Source organism: Symphalangus syndactylus, chromosome 7, assembly GCF_028878055.3.
Source record: "Symphalangus syndactylus isolate Jambi chromosome 7, NHGRI_mSymSyn1-v2.1_pri, whole genome shotgun sequence".
NCBI classification, from domain to species: domain Eukaryota; kingdom Metazoa; phylum Chordata; class Mammalia; order Primates; family Hylobatidae; genus Symphalangus; species Symphalangus syndactylus.
In genome coordinates, this window is record NC_072429.2 from 139367565 (window position 1) to 139385150 (window position 17586).

Consider the following 17586-nt stretch of genomic DNA (forward strand, 5'->3'; position numbering starts at 1 on the left):
TCAAGGAAGGGAACAGTATTCAGTATTTAATCCGAAAACTTTAACACCCCTAAATATAAACAGAAGACACAGGCTCACAGAAACTAATCTTAGCACAGGAAGAAAACTCGAGCATCTGGCCCACTCTCTTCATTCTACAGGTAGTGAGGTTGAGACCCAGAGAATTTGTTCTTCTAGCAATAGTGGCAAAGCTTTCTCCTAGTCCTTGGATTTTGCACTATACCAAAAGCCACCTTAATCTATACCCACCCTATAATCATAAAAGTCACGTCTGGCCGGGCGCAGTGGCTCACGCCTGTAATCCCAGCACTTTGGGAGGCCGAGGCAGGCAGATCATGAAGTCAGGAGATCGAGACCATCCTGGCTAACACGGTGAAACCCTGTCTCTACTAAAAATACAAAAAATTAGCCAGGCGTGGTGGCGGGCGCCTGTAGTCCCAGCTACTCAGGAGGCTGAGGCAGGAGAATGGCGTGAACCCGGGAGGCGGAGGTTGCAGTGAGCCGAGATCGCGCCACTGCACTCCAGCCTGGGCAACAGAGCAAGACTCTGTCTCAAAAAAAAAAAAAAAGTCATGTCTCTATATTTCAGTCAGTAAGTAGCCTAAGTGTCTTACAAAAAAATACTTCCCAAAGGACTGCCAAGTATTAATCATACAATTTTGTTGAAATACAAACACATTATTTATATATTAAAACAGCATAATCGGCCAAGCACAGTGGCTCACACCTGTAATCCCAGCACTTTGGGAGGCCGAAGCGGGTGGATCACTTGAGTCAGGAGTTGGAAACTAGCCTGGCCAACATGGCAAAACTTTGTCTCTACAAAAATTAGCTGGGCGTGGTGGCACACACTTGTAATCCTGTTAATCAGAAGGCTGAGACACAAGAATCACTTGAGCCCGGGAGGCAGAGGTTATAGTGAGCCGAGATCGTGCTGCTGCACTTCAGCCTCGACAACAGAGCAAGACTCTGTCTCAAAAAAAAACACACAGGCCAGGAGCGGTGGCTCACACCTGTAATCCCAACGCTTTGGGAGGCCGAGGCGGGCAGATCACTTGAGGTCTGGAGTTCAAGACCAGCCTGGCCAACATGGTGAAACCGCGTCTCCACTGAAAATACAAAAATTAGCCAGTGTGGTGACAGGCACCTGTAATCCCAGCTATTCGGGAGGCTGAGGCAGGAGAACCACTGAAACCCGAGAAGTGGAAGTTGCAGTAAGCCGAGATTGAGCCACTGCATTCCAGCCTGGGTGACAGAGCGAGACTCTGTCTCAAAAAAAAAACAAAACAACACATAATCTATTCAACAATGTCCCCTTGTAGTCAATCTATAAAGGAAAAGTGACTGATGTCAAATCAACATTTTTACTTTTCTCATCTATTACAGATACAGGAAAAAAATCAAAATTTTCTCAATCACAGAAAAGATAAGCCTGAGGCAGGAGAATAGGATCTAGAGGCAAGGAACCTAAGGTTGTTTCACGCAGACTTCCTACAATTAAATTGAAAGGAAAACCCTAACTTTCCATGACTAAGTAACAAAGGGACCAGAGGCTGCTCCCTTTGACCTTTTCTGCATGGCAGATGGGAAATTGGCTGTCCACAACCAGTCGGACTGACTGCAGGCGGAGTCTTAGTTTGCATAGAAGTATAACTTTGTCTACGCACAGAAGCATAACTTTGTAACTTCACCTTAGCCTCAGATTGGTTGCTTTTTGCAACCAATCAGATGTTTGCACAGGAGTGTGACCTTTGTTAACTTCAGCCTCTGATTGGCTGCTTTCCACAACCAATCAGACTGACTGCAGGCTGCCACTTCATTTACATGAGGTGAGCATGAAATGGCCAATGGGAAACTTCTAGTGGGTATTTAGACCCAAGAAGATTCTGTATCCACGCCCTTGAGCCCGCTGCTCGGCCCACTCCCACACTGTGGAGTGTACTTTCATTTTCAATAAATCCCTGCTTTCATTATTTTGTTGCTTCCTTCTTCGTGACCTATGCAACATGATGACTAAATCCCGAGCCATTAAAGGCAGGTTCATTCATCAAGGACCAAAACGTTCGTGTTCATTCAGCATTCGTGGGTCTGCTCTGCCCAAGAAGTTTTCTCACTCTTCATTGGTTCTACCAAGCATAAGCAAATCAAACAACTCACTGAGAGAACGTCATCAGCCAATAAAATAAGAAACTGCTCCCAGGCCCTGAATCAGCTATTAAAATTGACCTCTGGGACTAGCTTCTCCTAATACATAAAATTATAAAAAAGACTTAGACACAGAACCTCAAGTCTGTCCTACCAGGAAATTTTACGCAAGTATTCCAGAAATCAACCAATCATTCTAACCTATTAGTGGTATTCAATAAGATCGAAAGTATTCAATAAAATCAGAACAAAATGTCTCATACAAGATTTCTGGGCAGGGCACGGTGGCTCATGCATGTAATTCCAGCACTTTGGGAGGCCGAGGTGGGTGGATCATGAGGTCAAGCATTTGAGACCAGCCTGGCCAACATAGTGAAACCCCGTCTCTATTAAAAATACAAAAAATTAGCCATGCATGGTGGCGGGTGCCTGTAATCCCAACTACTCGGGAGGCTGAGGGAGGAGAATTGCTTGAACCTGGGAGGCAGAGGCTGCGGTGAGCCGAGATCCCGCCACTGCACTCCAGCCCAGGCAACAGTGCGAGACTCCGTCTCAAAAAAAAAAAAAAAAAAAATTTACTGACTCAACAGATTTTACAGTTTATTTAAATATTAGTCCTAACTCAAAGAAAAAAGTAACAAATGAGTCTGCTTTATTTAAAGACTGCAAGTGAGCAGAGGCCGGAAAAAGGGCAGAGCTCACCTGGCCGGTGTCTGTTGGCTGCTTCAGCAGGAAGCGTGCTGCCCTGGAACCTCCGAGCTCCACTCTTCCCACCAGTTCCACCAGGATAGTGATAGATGACAGAAGCTGAACACAATCCTTCCAGGGCAGCTGGGCATTAAGAAAACAAAAAAACAAAAACCAGCATCATTAGTCAAGTCAGTGACCCATCATTAGCTCAAACTGCAGTAGCTAAGAATGATTTAAACAGGTGGATTATTTGGAAATGCCAATTTTTCTCCCAAAACAAAGATCAAACCTAAAGATCACTAGTTTTTTGCGAATGGGAACTTGCCACCTGTCTTTCCCATGCCCATGTACAGGCAGGCAACACAGAATACTCTCACCACACTCAAGGTTTCCCTGCAGGGCTGAGTGCACACGTGAAACAGGCCAACCTCTGCGTTCACCCATTCACGTGGCCGCCATTCCTGCACAGACTATGTGGCAGACTGCGCCAAGTTCTGGAGCTACAGAGATGTATAACAGAAAGTGCCCTGGACTGAAAACATTTCACAGTAATAGCACCAAAGCAAGACCAGAATGCCTTTCCAGACCACGCACCCCATAGGCATCTGCTCCTTTTGAGGCTGTAGACCTCCCTCTTCCTCAAAAACAGCCATATCAACTTGCTACACAGCCCGTTCTTCTCTCATGATGTGACAACCTAATAATCTCCAGCTATGCCACATGCCTTAGAAGGTGTGCCGCAGTATTCATCTCTATCATCTTTATCCATTAATTCAGTGGTCCTTAAACTTTTGGTCTAAAAACTCCTTGATGCTCTTAAAAATGACTTAGGATCACAAAGAGCTTTTTTCGTGATGTGGGTTACACCTGTAGATATTTACCATACTGGAAAATAAAACTGAGAAAAGGATTTAAATATTTATGTATTAATTCCTTTTAAAATAGGCCAGGCGCAGTGGCTCATGCCAGTAATCCCAGCACTTTGGGAGGCCAAGGTGGGTGGATCACTTGAGGTCAGGAGTTCAAGACCAACCTGGCCAACATGGTGAAACCCTGACTCTACTAAAAATACAAAAATCGGCCAGGCATGATAGCACACACCTGTAGCCCCAGCTACTCGAGAGGCTCAGGCAAGAGAATCGCTTGAACCTGGGAAATGGGAGTTTCAGTGAGCTGAAATCACGCCATTGCACTCCAGCCTGGGCGACAGAGCAAGACTCTGTCTCAAAAAAACAAAAATAAAATAATAAGCCTGTCATGTGTTAACAGTTTTATGACAAATAATTGTTTTCCAAAACAAAAATAAAATACTGGAGGAATGGCATTATTTGACATGTTCACACATTTCTTTAATGTCAGAGTTAGTACAAGTCAGCTGGATCTTCTATCGGCTTCTATATTCAGTCTGCTGTGATATCAGGCATAAGTAGCTTCTGGACAACTCCACTGTCCACTTCTGAGAGGCTGAGCATGGAAGAGGCCCACGGCACACAGCACCGTCCTTCTCCATGTGCCCTTTGGGAGCCCTCCTGATCCAGTCCAGTGCCGCATGGGGAAGGCATATGGGCAGTACCAGTCTTTCTGGAGAAGCACCTGCTGCACATGCCCTAGTCTCAGAGCCCACTGGGAGACACATAGATTCTCTAACTGATACAATAAGGAGTACTTAGGGAGACAGCTCTCTTTCAAGAAAACCAAGTAAAACTATGTCTTTCTCAGCCTGCTTAATCCTTTATCTGATTCTCCTTTCTTTTCCATCCCTAATTCTTACTCCCTTTCTTTCCCCACTTTTATTTCTCTAGCCTCTTTAAAAAACTAAATTTAAGTCCATTTTATTTTTGTTTTTTCTTAAGAGACAAAGTCTCACTCTTGCTCAGGATGGAGTGCAGTGGTGCGATCATGGCTCACTACAGCCTTGACCTCCTGAGCCCAAGCGATCCTCCTGCCTCAGTCTCACAAGTAGCTGGGACTACAGGCACAGACCACCAAGCCCAGCTAATGTTTTTTTTATTTTTTTTATTTTTATTTATTTTATTTATTTATTTATTTTGGTAGAAGTGAGGCCTCCCTATGTTGCTCAGGCTGGTCTCCACCCAGTTAATGTTTTTTAATTTTGTTTTGTAGAAGTGAGGTGAAGTAAGGTTTTTTTATTTTTTATTTTTTGTAGAAGTGTTGGGATTACAGGCATGAGCCACCGTGCCTGGCCATTTGAAGTATTTCTTATATTTGGCTGGGCACAGCGGCTCATGCCTGTAATCCCAGCACTTTGGGAAGCCAAGGCAGGAGTATCAGCTGAGGTCGAGTTCAAGAGCAGCCCGGCCAACATGGCAAAACCCCGTCTCTACTAAAAATACAAAAATTAGCCGGGCGTGGTAGCGCACGTCTGTAGTCCCAGCTACTCGGAAGGCTGAGGCAGGAGAATCTCTTGAACCCAGGAGGCGGAGATTGCAGTGAGCCAATATCATGCCACTACACTCCACCCTGGGCAACAGAGCGAGACTCTGTCCCCAAGAAAAAAAGAATTTGTTATATTTAATATGTTCTACAGCACCTTGTTAAACTTCTGTTACAGAACTCATCTCATTACTTCATTCCGACTTGTATTATCATAAGTGGCTGACAGGCATCCTTGCTAAACTGTCAACTTCAACGAAAGAACCCTGTTTTAGTCCTTACTCACACATTGTTCACTTAACAAGCATTTAGGGAGCATCTGCAACATGTCAACATGTCAGGCAATAAACACAGCCAGTCCCTCCTCCCAGGACCACCTCCAGGAGGCGCAGTTCCCAAAGGGAAGACCACACACAGATATCCAATTCCAGCACAAAGTGTCAGCAACACCTCAGGCAGAGCACCCGCTCTGCCGACGGCTGCAGGGGATCAGAGATGCCTGTGCTTTGAAGTAGGATTTCTTCTTGCCTTTCTTTTAATTTTTAAGATTGACAGAGTTCACATACCATATAATTCATTCACTTAAAGTGTGCAAGTCAGCAGTTTTTAGTATATTCACAACTGTGCAACCATCACCACTAACTGACTCTGGAACATTTTCATCACCCCAGAAAGAAACCTTATGCCCGTTAACAGTCACTTCCCATTCCCCCTCCTCCCAGCCCCTAGAACCAGTTGTCTACTTCTGCTTCTATAGATTTGCCTATTCTAGCCACTTCATATAAATAGAATCAGACAATCTGCAGCCTTTTTCATGCCTGGCTTCTCTCACTTAGCATAAAGTTGTCAAGGTTCATCCGTGCTGCAGTGGTATCACAATTTCACTCCTTTTCATGGCTGAATAATATTCCGCTGTATGCCCGTACCACATTTCGTTTATCCATTCATCATGTGACACATGGAGGAGGTTTTGAGGGATGAGTCTAAGAGGTGAAGATCACGGGGAACGGCATCCAAAGCAGAGGGCAAGGTATAGTAAGAACAGAGGAAAAGGGAAAGCGTGGGCAGGGCCTCCTTCAGAGGACGCATGGCAGGGCGGGAGGAGGGCAGTAGATACAGCAGGGAAGCACCCCAGGCCACTGCTCGTGGCAACCAGCACAGGCTGGCTGCTTTTCCTCCCTCATCCCTTCTTCTTGGGGACTTTCTTTTGCCGTTTCTTCTCATTTCTTTTTTTCTTTTTATTAATTTTTTTTTTTTCAGACGGAGTCTTGCTCTGTTGCCAGGCTGGAGTGCAGTGGCGCAACCTCTGCTCACTGCAACCTCTGCCTCCTGGTTCAAGAAATTCTGCTGCCTCCGCCTCCCGAGTAGATGGGACTATAGGTGCGTGCCACCATGCCCAGCTAATTTTTGTATTTTTAGTAGAGACGTGGTTTCACCATGTTGGCCAGGATGGTCTCAATCTCTTGACCTCATATTTGGCCTGCCGCAGCCTCCCAAAGTGCTGGGATTACAGGCGTGAGCCACCACGCCCAGCCTCTCATTTTAAATAACAGTTGAAACACATATCAGATCATCTTCATCAGCTCATCTTACCTCCAAGCCACAGAAAGTCATTCACAGAACGCAGCAGCTCCACGGACATGTGGTAATGCACCAGCGAGTCCTGCAGCATCCCTGCCTGGAGGCACAGGTCCCCCACGTGCTTCCGCATGCGGCCTTGGCACCGCTTCTTGTAATGTCTAGAAAATAAATGAAAATGTATCTTTATTACTATACAACTCCCACCCAGAAAGCACTCTGACGAAGCACTATTCAATTCTCTCTCTACTAAAAATGCTAAGAAGGCAACTGTAGGCTCTATAATTTTAAGTCAGCAATAATCATTGCCAGTTATGAGCTGGAGTGGTCTCGATTTCAAAAATGTACTGCCAAGCAATTTTTTTAAAGGTGATAGGTACATAAGGACTTCTACCAGGTCTTTCACGTAGGCAATGCTAGAGTTGGATTTTTCTTTTTAGATTTTCCAGTTGTAACATTAGTATAAGGAAGTTTATGTTTCAGCTTTTTTAAAAAATCAATTATCTTCCACTTCTTAACATCAAACCTATTATTATTTTATAAAGAGAGCTATGCTAAGTCTTATTAGCCAGCCATTTGGCTTTAGCAAACAAGACGTTCATCCTCGCTATTTCAGGGCAAGCTTTAGGAAAGCTTTCAGAGGGCAGGGCCTGGGGTGCTCACTAACAGCTCTTTAAATATAGGCAAGGATATGCCATTAAATAATGCAAAGGCTTCTGAGTCCCTATCAACTCAGAAACCAAAGAAACTGTAACAAAATATTCCTTTTATCATTTTTAAATACTCTAATCTTTAAATGTTATATTTCTTAAGATAGATGATTTTTTTTTTTTTTAAAGAAAAACTGCAGCTGGATTAAACTTTCCCTCACCAAGAAAGCAAACTTATCAAGAATAAAACTCCTCTGGAAATCCAGAAGATGTGACATTTTCAAGTAAATGAATGTTATTGACACATCTCAGTACAATGTTAAATCCTATCATGTCTAACTGTAACAAGTTCAACAAACTCTTTGTTACTCTGGAATTTAGCTTTTCCATTCTGAATAAGTTTTAAACAAAGATCACAATGTAAGGCAGACGCAGAAAGAAGAAGAAACGCCAGCCTTCATTTGTCTCCTTCCTGGCCACAAGGCAGTGTCAGGATGGCCCCTGCTAACAGACCCTCCCCATAAGAAAATACAGCATCTGGCAGGGTGCAGTGGCCCACGTCTGTAATCCCACCACTTTGGGAGGCCGAGGTGGATGGATCACAAGCTCAGGAGATCGAGACCATCCTGGCTAACACGATGAAACCCCATCTCTACTAAAAATACAAAAAATTAGCCGGGTGTGGTGGCACGTGCCTGTAGTCCCAGCTACTCAGCAGGCTGAGGCAGGAGAATCACTTGAACCTGGGAGGCGGAGGTTGCAGTGAGCCGAGATCACGCCACTGCACTCCAGCCTGGGGGACAGGGTGAGACTCTCAAAAAAAAAAAAAAAAAAAGAAAAAAAAAAGAAAGCATGTGAGCTGCTCCTCCCATCCCAGTAGCAGTCACCTCAGCAGCCTCCGCCTAGTCTCTGACTCCCCACTCTGCACCCCCTTCCCCTTCATTGCTTCTACACACACACAGCCAGAGTGTCCTTCCCAAAGCACAAATCAGTCTGTGTCCCTCCCCGACTGCAAACCTTTCACAGGATGCTCAATTCAGTCGTAGGGAGGGGCATGCAGTCCATAGCTAGCCCCTCCCATGGCTCTGGCCTCCCCTCCTATCACTGTGGCTTTGCACTCCACAGGCAACCTTGCTGCAATGCTGAAGTCCCCGGACCTCAGGCTCTATCTGCCTCACAACTTCCACTCTCTTTTAGGCTCATCTCAATGACCAGTTTCTCAAGGAAGCCTTCCCTGACTCCAACTTCTGCACTTTGGGTTAAGTGTCCTTGATGTGTTTCTAGAACATTGTTACTTTTTTTTTTTTTTGGAGACAAGGTCTTGTTCTGCTGCCCAGGCTGGAGCCCAGTGGTACAATCACAGCTCACTGCAACCTCCAACTCCTGGTCTCAAGAGATCCTCCCACCTCAGCCTCCCCAGTAACTGGGACCACAGGTGTGCACTACAACACCTGGCTAATTTTTTTTTATTTTTTGTAGAGATAGGGTCTTCTTATGTTGCTCAAGCTGGTCTTGAAACTCCTGGGCTCAAGTGATCCTCTTGCCTCAGCCTCACAAAGAGCTGGGATTACAGCTCTTTGCCCAGCCAGCTCTTACTCTCAAAGGTAGACAGTGTTTTGCTCACTTCCTTGGTATGTTATCCTGTTCCAAATGGGAAAAAAAAATTCAGTATCCAAATGGACATTTTCCTCCACCAGTAACATAACTGTCAACTCTTAATACATGAATAAGTTTACAAATACTACTGTATATTAGTTTAATATATTTTAAATTAGACTTTAAAGCAACAACAAAACTTTACTCCTAACCAATTGGAAAAAGATTTGCTTTAAAGCATCCTAAAGAAGTAAATTAGGCCAGGCATGGTGGCTCAACCACTTTGGGAGGCCAAGGCAGGAGGATCACTTAAGGCTAGGACTTCGAGACAGCTGGGCAACAGAGCAAGACCATGTCTCTACAAAGGCTCAGGTGATCCTCTCACCTCAGCCTCCCAAGTAACTGGGACTACAGGCACATTACCCCTTGCTCAGCTAATATTTATATTTTTTGTAGAGACAGGGTCTCACCATGTTGCCCAGACTGGTCTGGAACTCCTGGGCCCAAGCAATCCACCTGCCTTGGCCTCCCAAAGTGCTAGATTTATAGGAGTCAGACACTGTGCCCAGTCTACAAAAAAAATTTTTTTAATTAGCTTGGCATGGTGGCTCCCACCTGTAGTCCCAGCACTTTGGGAAGCCGAGGCAGGTGGATCACAAGGTCAGGAGATTGAGACCATCCTGGCTAACACGGCGAAACCCCGTGTCTACTGAAAATACAAAAAATTAGCCGGGCTTGGTGGTGGGCGCCTGTAGTCCCAGCTACTCGGGAGGCTGAGGCAGGAGAATGGTGTGAACCTGGGAGGCGGGGCTTGCAGTGAGCTAAGGTCGCGCCGCTGCACTCCAGCCTGGGTGACAGAGCGAGACTCTGTCAAAAAAAAATAATAATAATAAAATGCTTAATACGTTTGTGATTTTGGTACTATTTATATGGCTTATGGAAAACAAGAGCTTTGTATTCTAGTCCAAAAAACAATTTATCTGCAAAGAAATTTCTATATTCAAATCCAAAGAAAAGCTAAAGCTGCTCAACAACAACAGTTTGCAATTAAAATCCAAGGGAACCTAGATAGAGAGAATATCTTTTGCAGAGTCGGGGATGGTATTACACAGTTTAAGAAGTCTTTGGGCCTGGCGAGGTGGCTCATGCCTCCCAGCACTATGGGAGGCCAAGGCAGGTGGATCACGAGGTTAAGAGATCGAGACCATCCTGGCCAACATGGTGAAACCCCATCTCTACTAAAAATACAAGAATTAGCTGGGCATGGTGGCACGCGCCTGCAGTCCCAGCTACTCATGAGGCTGAGGCAGGAGAATCGTTTGAACTCGGGAGGTGGAGGTTGCAGTGAGCTGAGATGGCACCACTGCACTCTGGCCTGGCAACGGAGCGAGACTCCATCTCAAAAAAAAGCCAGGCGTGGTGGTTCACGCCTGTAATCCCAGCACTTTGGGAGGCCAAGGCAGGCAGATTACGAAGTCAGGAGATCGAGACCATCCTGGCTAACATGGTGAAACCCCATCTCTACTAAAAAACACAAAAAATTAAGGCCGGGCGCGGTGGCTCACGCTTGTAATCCCAGCACTTTGGGAGGCCGAGGCGGGCGGATCACGAGGTCAGGAGATCGAGACCACGGTGAAACCCCGTCTCTACTAAAAATACAAAAAAATTAGCCCGGCGTGGTGGCAGGCGCCTGTAGTCCCAGCTGCTCGAAGAGGCTGAGGCGGGAGAATGGCGTGAACCCGGGAGGCGGAGCTTGCAGTGAGCCGAGATTGCGCCACTGCACTCCAGCCTGGGCCACAGAGCCAGACTCCGTCTCAAAAAAAAAAAAAAAAAAAAAAAAAAACACAAAAAATTAGCCAGGCGTGGTGGTGGGCGCCTGTAGTCCCATAGTCCCAGCTAATCAGGAGGCTGAGGCAGGAAAATGGTGTGAACCCGGGAGGCAGAGCTTGCAGTGAGCCAAGATCGCACCACTGCACTCCAGCATGGGCTACAGAGCAAGACTCCATCTCAAAAAAAAAAAAAAAAAAAAAAAAAAAAAGAAGTCTTTGTATACTTCAGTAATGGCTACAGCCCATAATTTTACACTACAATATTTTGGGGTGGGGAGCCTTTTGACTACGTGCCTAATGTAAATACAATAAGTGTACAAAAAGCTGCCCACGTGGTAGAGCTAAAGCACCAAAGCAGACAAACTTAAGATGCCAAAGCAGCTGGGCGCAGTGGCTCACACCTGAAATCTCAGCCCTTTGGGAAGCCGAGGCAGGCAGATGATTTGAAGCCAGGAGTTCGAGACCAGCCTGTCCAACATAGCAAAACCCTGCCTCTACTAAAAATACTAAAATTAGGCCGGGCACGGTGGCTCACGCCTGTAATCCCAGCATTTTGGGAGGCCGAGGTGGGTGGATCACCTGAGGTCAGAAGTTTGAGACCAGCCTGGCCAACATGGTGAAACCCCATCTCTACTAAAAACACAAAAATTAGCCAGGCGTGGTGGTGGGCTCCTGTAATCCCAGCTACTCAGGAGCCTGAGGCAGGAGAATTGCTTGAATCTGGGAGGCGGAGGTTGCAGTGAGCCGAGATCGCGCCACTGCACTCCAACCTGGGCGACAAAAGCGAGACTCCATCTTAAAAATAAAATAAAATTAGCTGAGTGTGGTGGCGCACACCTGTAATCCCAGCTACTCAGAGGCTGGACGCACAAGAATGGCTTGAGCCTGGGAGGCGGAGGTTGCAGTGAACCAAAATCGCGCCACTGTACTCCAGCCTGGGCAAATGAGACAGTGTCTCAAAAAAATAAATAAATAAATAAAAAATAAAAAAATAAAAAAATAAATGCAAGAGAGCTCTAAACAGAAAGTTAAAAAAAAAAAAAGAAAAGAAAAAAAAGAAATGCAACGTTTTACACTCAGTTTCAGATGCTTTATGGACCATTAGCTGATACTGTATCTTGCCTAATGAAAAACTGAAAACAAATTGTTAGTGTTGATTTCTTCCATCTGAACTTTTTTATGTTAAAGTTTGAATATTAAAACATCACTCTATACCAAGAAAGAGCAAGAAGCCAGCCACGTGGCTCACACCTGTAATCCCTGCATGGATTACACAGCACGCCTGTAATTCCAGGCAGATTGCTTGAGCTCAGGAATTCGAGACCAGCCTGGGCAACATGGTTAAACCCCATCTTTACAAAAACATACAAAAAATGTAACCAGATATGGTGATGCATGCCTGTAGTCCCAGCTACTCGGGAGGCTGAGGTGGGAGGACCACTTGAACCCAGGAGGCAGAGGTTGCAATGAGCCGAGATCACGCCACTGCACTCCAGCCTGGGCAACAGAGCCAGACCCCATCTCAAAAACAAAAAAAAAAAAAAGAGAGAGAATTGAAAAGTTTTCATTAAAAGTTCAGAAGTGTCTACATTTTGTTTTGCATATGTACATTATTTGCAACCGTGTCAATGTAAAAGCAAAATGAAAAACCTATCTCCCTGGGATGTAAAACACTTTGACGCTACCTAGCTATCAAGGAAGTCTGAGCTTTGTGAAATAAATCTGCAGCACTTAAGCAAGCGAAGTTCTTTTGACAATTTTTCTGAAAGGCTCCGAAACTAATTTACTTTAGTCTTCCAAGTATAAGAGGAAGGTAACATAATTAGTAGAGAGAACATGCATTTATTTAAAGTCTGAAGAACCTGAGTTTGAATCCTGCTGCTTCATTACTAGCTGGGTGATGCTGGACTCATTATTTAACTCCTCTGAGAATGCTTCCTCCCAGCAAATTGGGCCTGTCACAGTCTGCCTCAGGTGGCATCAGTGCAACATAAATGAAATAGGTAGGTGGGTGGCTAACTGGTGTCTGACATATAGTCACATTCATTTCCCCCTTCTCTCCTTTTAAACTTGTATTACTCCCGTAGTCAGGTTTAAGCCTCTGATGATAGGCTGTCTTATCTGTCCTCGTATCCACTCAGCATAGTGCCTTACACTTAGAAGTGTCAAAAAAGAACTGCCTCCAGCCGGGTGCAGTGGCTCACTTCTGTAATCCTAGCACTTTGGGAGGCCAAGGCAGGTGGATTGTCTGAGCTCAGGAGTTCAAGACCAGCCTGGGCAACATGGCGAAACCCCGTCTCTATTAAACAAAATATAAAGATTAGCTGGGCATGGTGGCACACACCTGTAGTCCCAGCTACTCGGGAGGCTGAGGCAAAAGAATTGCTTGAACCCGGGAGGCAGAGGTTGCAGTAAGCCAAGAACGTGCCACTGCCCTCCAGCCTAGGCAACAGAGTGAGACTCCATCTCAAAAAAAAAAAAAAGAACTGCTTCCTCAATAGTAACTAGCAATGTTCATAAGAGGGTTTTGTTTTTTGTTTTTTATCTTTCGTTAAAAAGAGCTATTCCAGAACTATCCAACAGTCCCTCCTCCAATTCCCCAGCACCCCTCTCCTCAAGATGCCCTTCCTGATCTGCCCTTCTGGCTCCATGGGAAAGACAGTCTGTTCAGCTGGGACTCCATCCTACTGCCAGGACAGAGGAGGTGGAGGGCAGATCTGGCCACATCATTCCCTTCGGATTTCTTTAGTAGCAGCCCGACCCCCAGCACCTTTAGAAGAAGTGGCAGCTGCACCTAAAACCCCTAACTCCGTGGAATAATATAGAAAACCCCAGTCAGGGGCGGTGGCTCACGCCTGTAATCTCAACATTTTGGGAGGCTGAAGCACGCAGATCACCAGACGTCAGGAGTTCAAGACCAGCCTAGCCAACATGGTGAGACCCCCATCTCTACTAAAAATACAAAATTAGTGGGGCATGGTTGCAGATGCCTGTAATCCTAGTTACTCAGGAGGCAAGGCTGGAGAATCACTTGAACCAGGAGGCGGAGGTTGCAGTGAGCTGAGATGGTACCACTGCATTCCAGCCTGGGCAACAAGAGTGAAACTCCAATCTCGGGAAAAAAAAAAACAAAAAACAGGATCTGGGCTGTCCTCCAGTCTCCTGGTCATGGCAAGCACCCCGGGGTCAGCCCGGGGCCTTCCTCCTGCCTCCCTCCCTCCATCTGCATTCTCCCGCGCTCAGCTCATCCACATTCAGGGTTTTCAGCACAGGCTACATACTGCCAACAACCATGTGTCTCTCTAGTCCACCTGCCCCTGAGCTCCGGACTCACATCCGACTGCCTCTTTAATCTCTTCATTTGAAGGCCCAACGTCCCCCATGGCCTCCCAGTTTCCCCCATGGTAAGAAACAGCCCACCAGGTACTCTGTTGTTCGAGTCACACTCTCAGACAGATTTCTCCTTTCTGTCCATCATCTTTTCCCCATCTCTGTCTCTAAAGTATATCATAGCTTGGTGCCCCAGCACCTAGCACAGCACACGGCAAGCTTCCTGTAAATGTGTGCCGAGTCACCTCTGGAGGGCACCTGCTAATGAGGGAGGTCTCTCCTGGCACAGGTCACTTAGGAAAGGCCCTTGTCTCTCACACAGGAGGCGGGCAGGACAGCCCAGGACAAGGACTCAAGACTCTCCTGTGGTCTGAACTCTGAAGGGCCTGCGGTCCAGGAGAGCACCTGGGTTGTGAACTCTGAGACTCGGCTGCCAGGAGAGCAGGGGAGGAGGACGCCCAGGCCAGGCTGTCCCCATGGATCCTGGGAGCCAGTGGCGGCAGGAAAGGCCCACAGCCCAGGGTTTAAACCAGCCACCACTGGATCCTTGCCCTGCATTTTCCAAGCTGGACAGCTACGACTTCCTGTACTTAATACATTCATGTCTCTTCTGTTCCGCCACCCTAGAATGTGATGAACTCTTTCAGAAAGCCCAGCCTGTCTCAACCGGGACAAAGCAAATGAAGAATGAAAGTGTTGGTACTTGGACCAGAGCACTAAGGAAGAAACAAGGCCCCTGGGCAGTGAGGTGGTGGCAGCAGGTCACAGAGCGAGAATCTTTCCCTGAGGAGGATGAAACCACAGGGGACTAGGCCAGCCAAAGAGTGTCCTGCAGGGCTGCCCTTGGTGTTGGAGACTCTAGATCAGTAATGCAAACAAATGATGTGCCACCAGTGAGGGACATTAGCGTCAACAAATGCAGACACAGGCTTGGCGCAGTGGCTCATGCCTGTAATCCCAGCACTTTGGGAGGCCAAGGTGGGTGGATCACCTGAGGTCAAGAGTTTGAGACCAACCTGACCAACATGGAGAAACCCCGTCTCTACTAAAAATACAAAATTAGCCCGGCGTGGTGGCGCATGCCTGTAATCCCAGCTATTCAGGAGGCTGAGGCAGGAGAATTGCTTGAACTCGGGAGGCAGAGTTTGCAGTGAGCCAAGATCGCGCCACTGCACTCCAGCCTGGGCGAGAGAATAAGACTCTGTCTCAAAAAAATAAAATAAAATAAAATAAAGCAGACACAGTTATGTCTATGTCTTACTGACATGAGGTTAAATGGAAAGTCTAGGGCACTTAAGAGCCTGTACAATAGCTACGGGTGAACTGCCTCTCTGGTTCTGAATGCTCATTGGCAGAAGCAAAAAGGAAATAGCAGTCACTTATACAGGGCCTTGTGTCTTCAAGATCCAAGTGAACTAGAAGGCCGTATATCCCTGACACTTAAACAAATTGCCCTTGAGCCCTCATAAGGTGCGCAAAAGACTGGTGTGGGTTTTTTTGTTTTTTATTTTGAGATGGAGTTTCGCTCTTGTCGCCCAGGATAGAGTGCAATGGCATGAGCTCGGCTCACTGCAACTTCTGCCTTCCAGATTCAATTAATTCTCCTGCCTCAGCCTCTCGAGTAAGCTGGGACTACAGGCACATGCCACCACGCCCGGCTAACTTTTTTATTTTTGGTAGAGACAGGGTTTCACCATGTTGGCCAGGGTGGTCTCAAACTCCTGACCTCAGGTGATCTACCTGCCTTGGCCTTCCAAAGTGCTGGGATTACAGATGTGAACCACCACGCCCAGCCTGGTGTGGGTTTTAGAATGGCCTATGTCTCCTTTATGGTGGAAAGTCGCTGAGGTGAAGGAAATGGGAAATGGCATGCTCGAGGCAGAAGCAAAAGAAAAGACAGCCGCACCCTCCCACAGCTCCCCTGGCCACCAGCACACTCCAGCACCAGCATTCCTTGCCTTCATGCAAGTCCCACAGCCACAGCCAGGAATCACAGGCCAGAAACGTTCGCTCAGAAGCCCAGGATCAAGCATGGCGCTGCAGCCTGGGACTTTCCCAGTTAAGCTATCCCAGGAAAACCCCCTAAAGCCGCCTAAATCAATTAGCAATTCACTTCCTCAAAACAAACAAACTAAAGAATAAAGGCTCATGAGTCACTAAATGCTACAGACTGAACAAGATCCCCCAGAGCAAGTATTTTAGCAAACACCAAACGCCAATGGGTTACGTGCTAAAAAAAAGCTAAAAATAAAAAACATACGTAAAGAAATGAAAAGACTATCCAGTTAACATATAGATTTAGACAGCAGTGTTTGTTTTTTAAAGCAGTGAAGGCTATGAGAAGGCAGCACATAGGGAAATCTAGCTATTTTTAATGCAACATGTTCACAGCCTACCTTTTCAGACCCAATAACACACTCACAGGGCAGTATGACAGAAAAAAAGAAAAAGAAAAAGAAAAGAAAGAGGAACAAGCAAAAATTAGAAACATATAAGAACAGAAATAATTTTGATAACTACAACACTACATGGACAAGAATGGGCCATGGGTTTTCATGAGGGGCACATGTGAGCTTTTAAGTAAATTACACCTACACCTCGTGTACAGGGATCTCCAGGACCTGAAGGTAGAATGACCTGTCAGGGGGCCTATCAGTATGGTCAACGTGTCAAACCAAAACTGGCCTTACATCTGGACACTTCCTGTTGAGCTACAAAATACTATCCCATTTCAGGTTGGACACTTTCTCACTCCTACTAAGAGTTGCAGGGGAGAGCAAGGCTTTGTTCCTGCACCAAATCATTCCTTCAAAAACTAGAGAACCGGCCAGGCACGGTGGCTCACGCCTGTAATCACAGCACTTTGGGAGGCCGAGGCAGGCGGATCACTTGAGGTCAGGAGTTCGAGACCAGCCTGGCCAACATGGTGAAACCCTGTTTCTACTAAAAATACAAACATCAGCTGAGTGTGGTGGCACATGCCTGTAATCCCAGCTACTCAGGAGGCTGAGGCACGATGAATCGCTTGAGCCCAGGAGGCAGAGGTTGCAGTGAGCCGAGACTGTGCCACCACACTCCAGCCTGGGCGACAGAGCAAGACACCATCTCAAAAAAAAAAAAAAAATTAGAGAACCATGGAGAAACAAAAGCAACAACAGGTTACCCATTATGAGAGGAGGATGTATTTGATTTGAGTTCACTGGTGTCATTATCTCACTGAAGTTCAAATGCTAACTGATGTCTAATTGCAGTTGTCCCACTACAGTGAGCAAGCAGCTTTATTTGCCACTGTATTTTCAGTGCCTGGAGCCATGCCTGGCATATGAAGGCTCTCAGGAGACACTTGTCAGTCATGATCCACTATGTGTGACGCA

At 46.3% G+C, this 17586-nt stretch overlaps 1 protein-coding gene across 9 annotated transcripts in view; it reads right to left on the minus strand.

Moving 5' to 3' along the window:
• TRAPPC9 (trafficking protein particle complex subunit 9) overlaps positions 1 to 17586 on the minus strand; it is a 729895-nt gene that overhangs the window by 702360 nt on the left and 9949 nt on the right. For 8 of the 9 annotated variants that reach the window (XM_063643571.1, XM_055287357.2, XM_063643573.1 and 5 more), the window contains exons 3-4: positions 6823 to 6968; positions 2848 to 2976 (exon numbers count right to left, since the gene is read on the minus strand). In XM_063643571.1, the coding sequence (XP_063499641.1) occupies positions 2848 to 2976; positions 6823 to 6968 (275 nt within the window). Of the gene's footprint in view, positions 1 to 2847; positions 2977 to 6822; positions 6969 to 16608; positions 16630 to 17586 lie in introns of all 9 variants that reach the window. The other variant, XM_055287354.2, reaches the window with a different exon arrangement.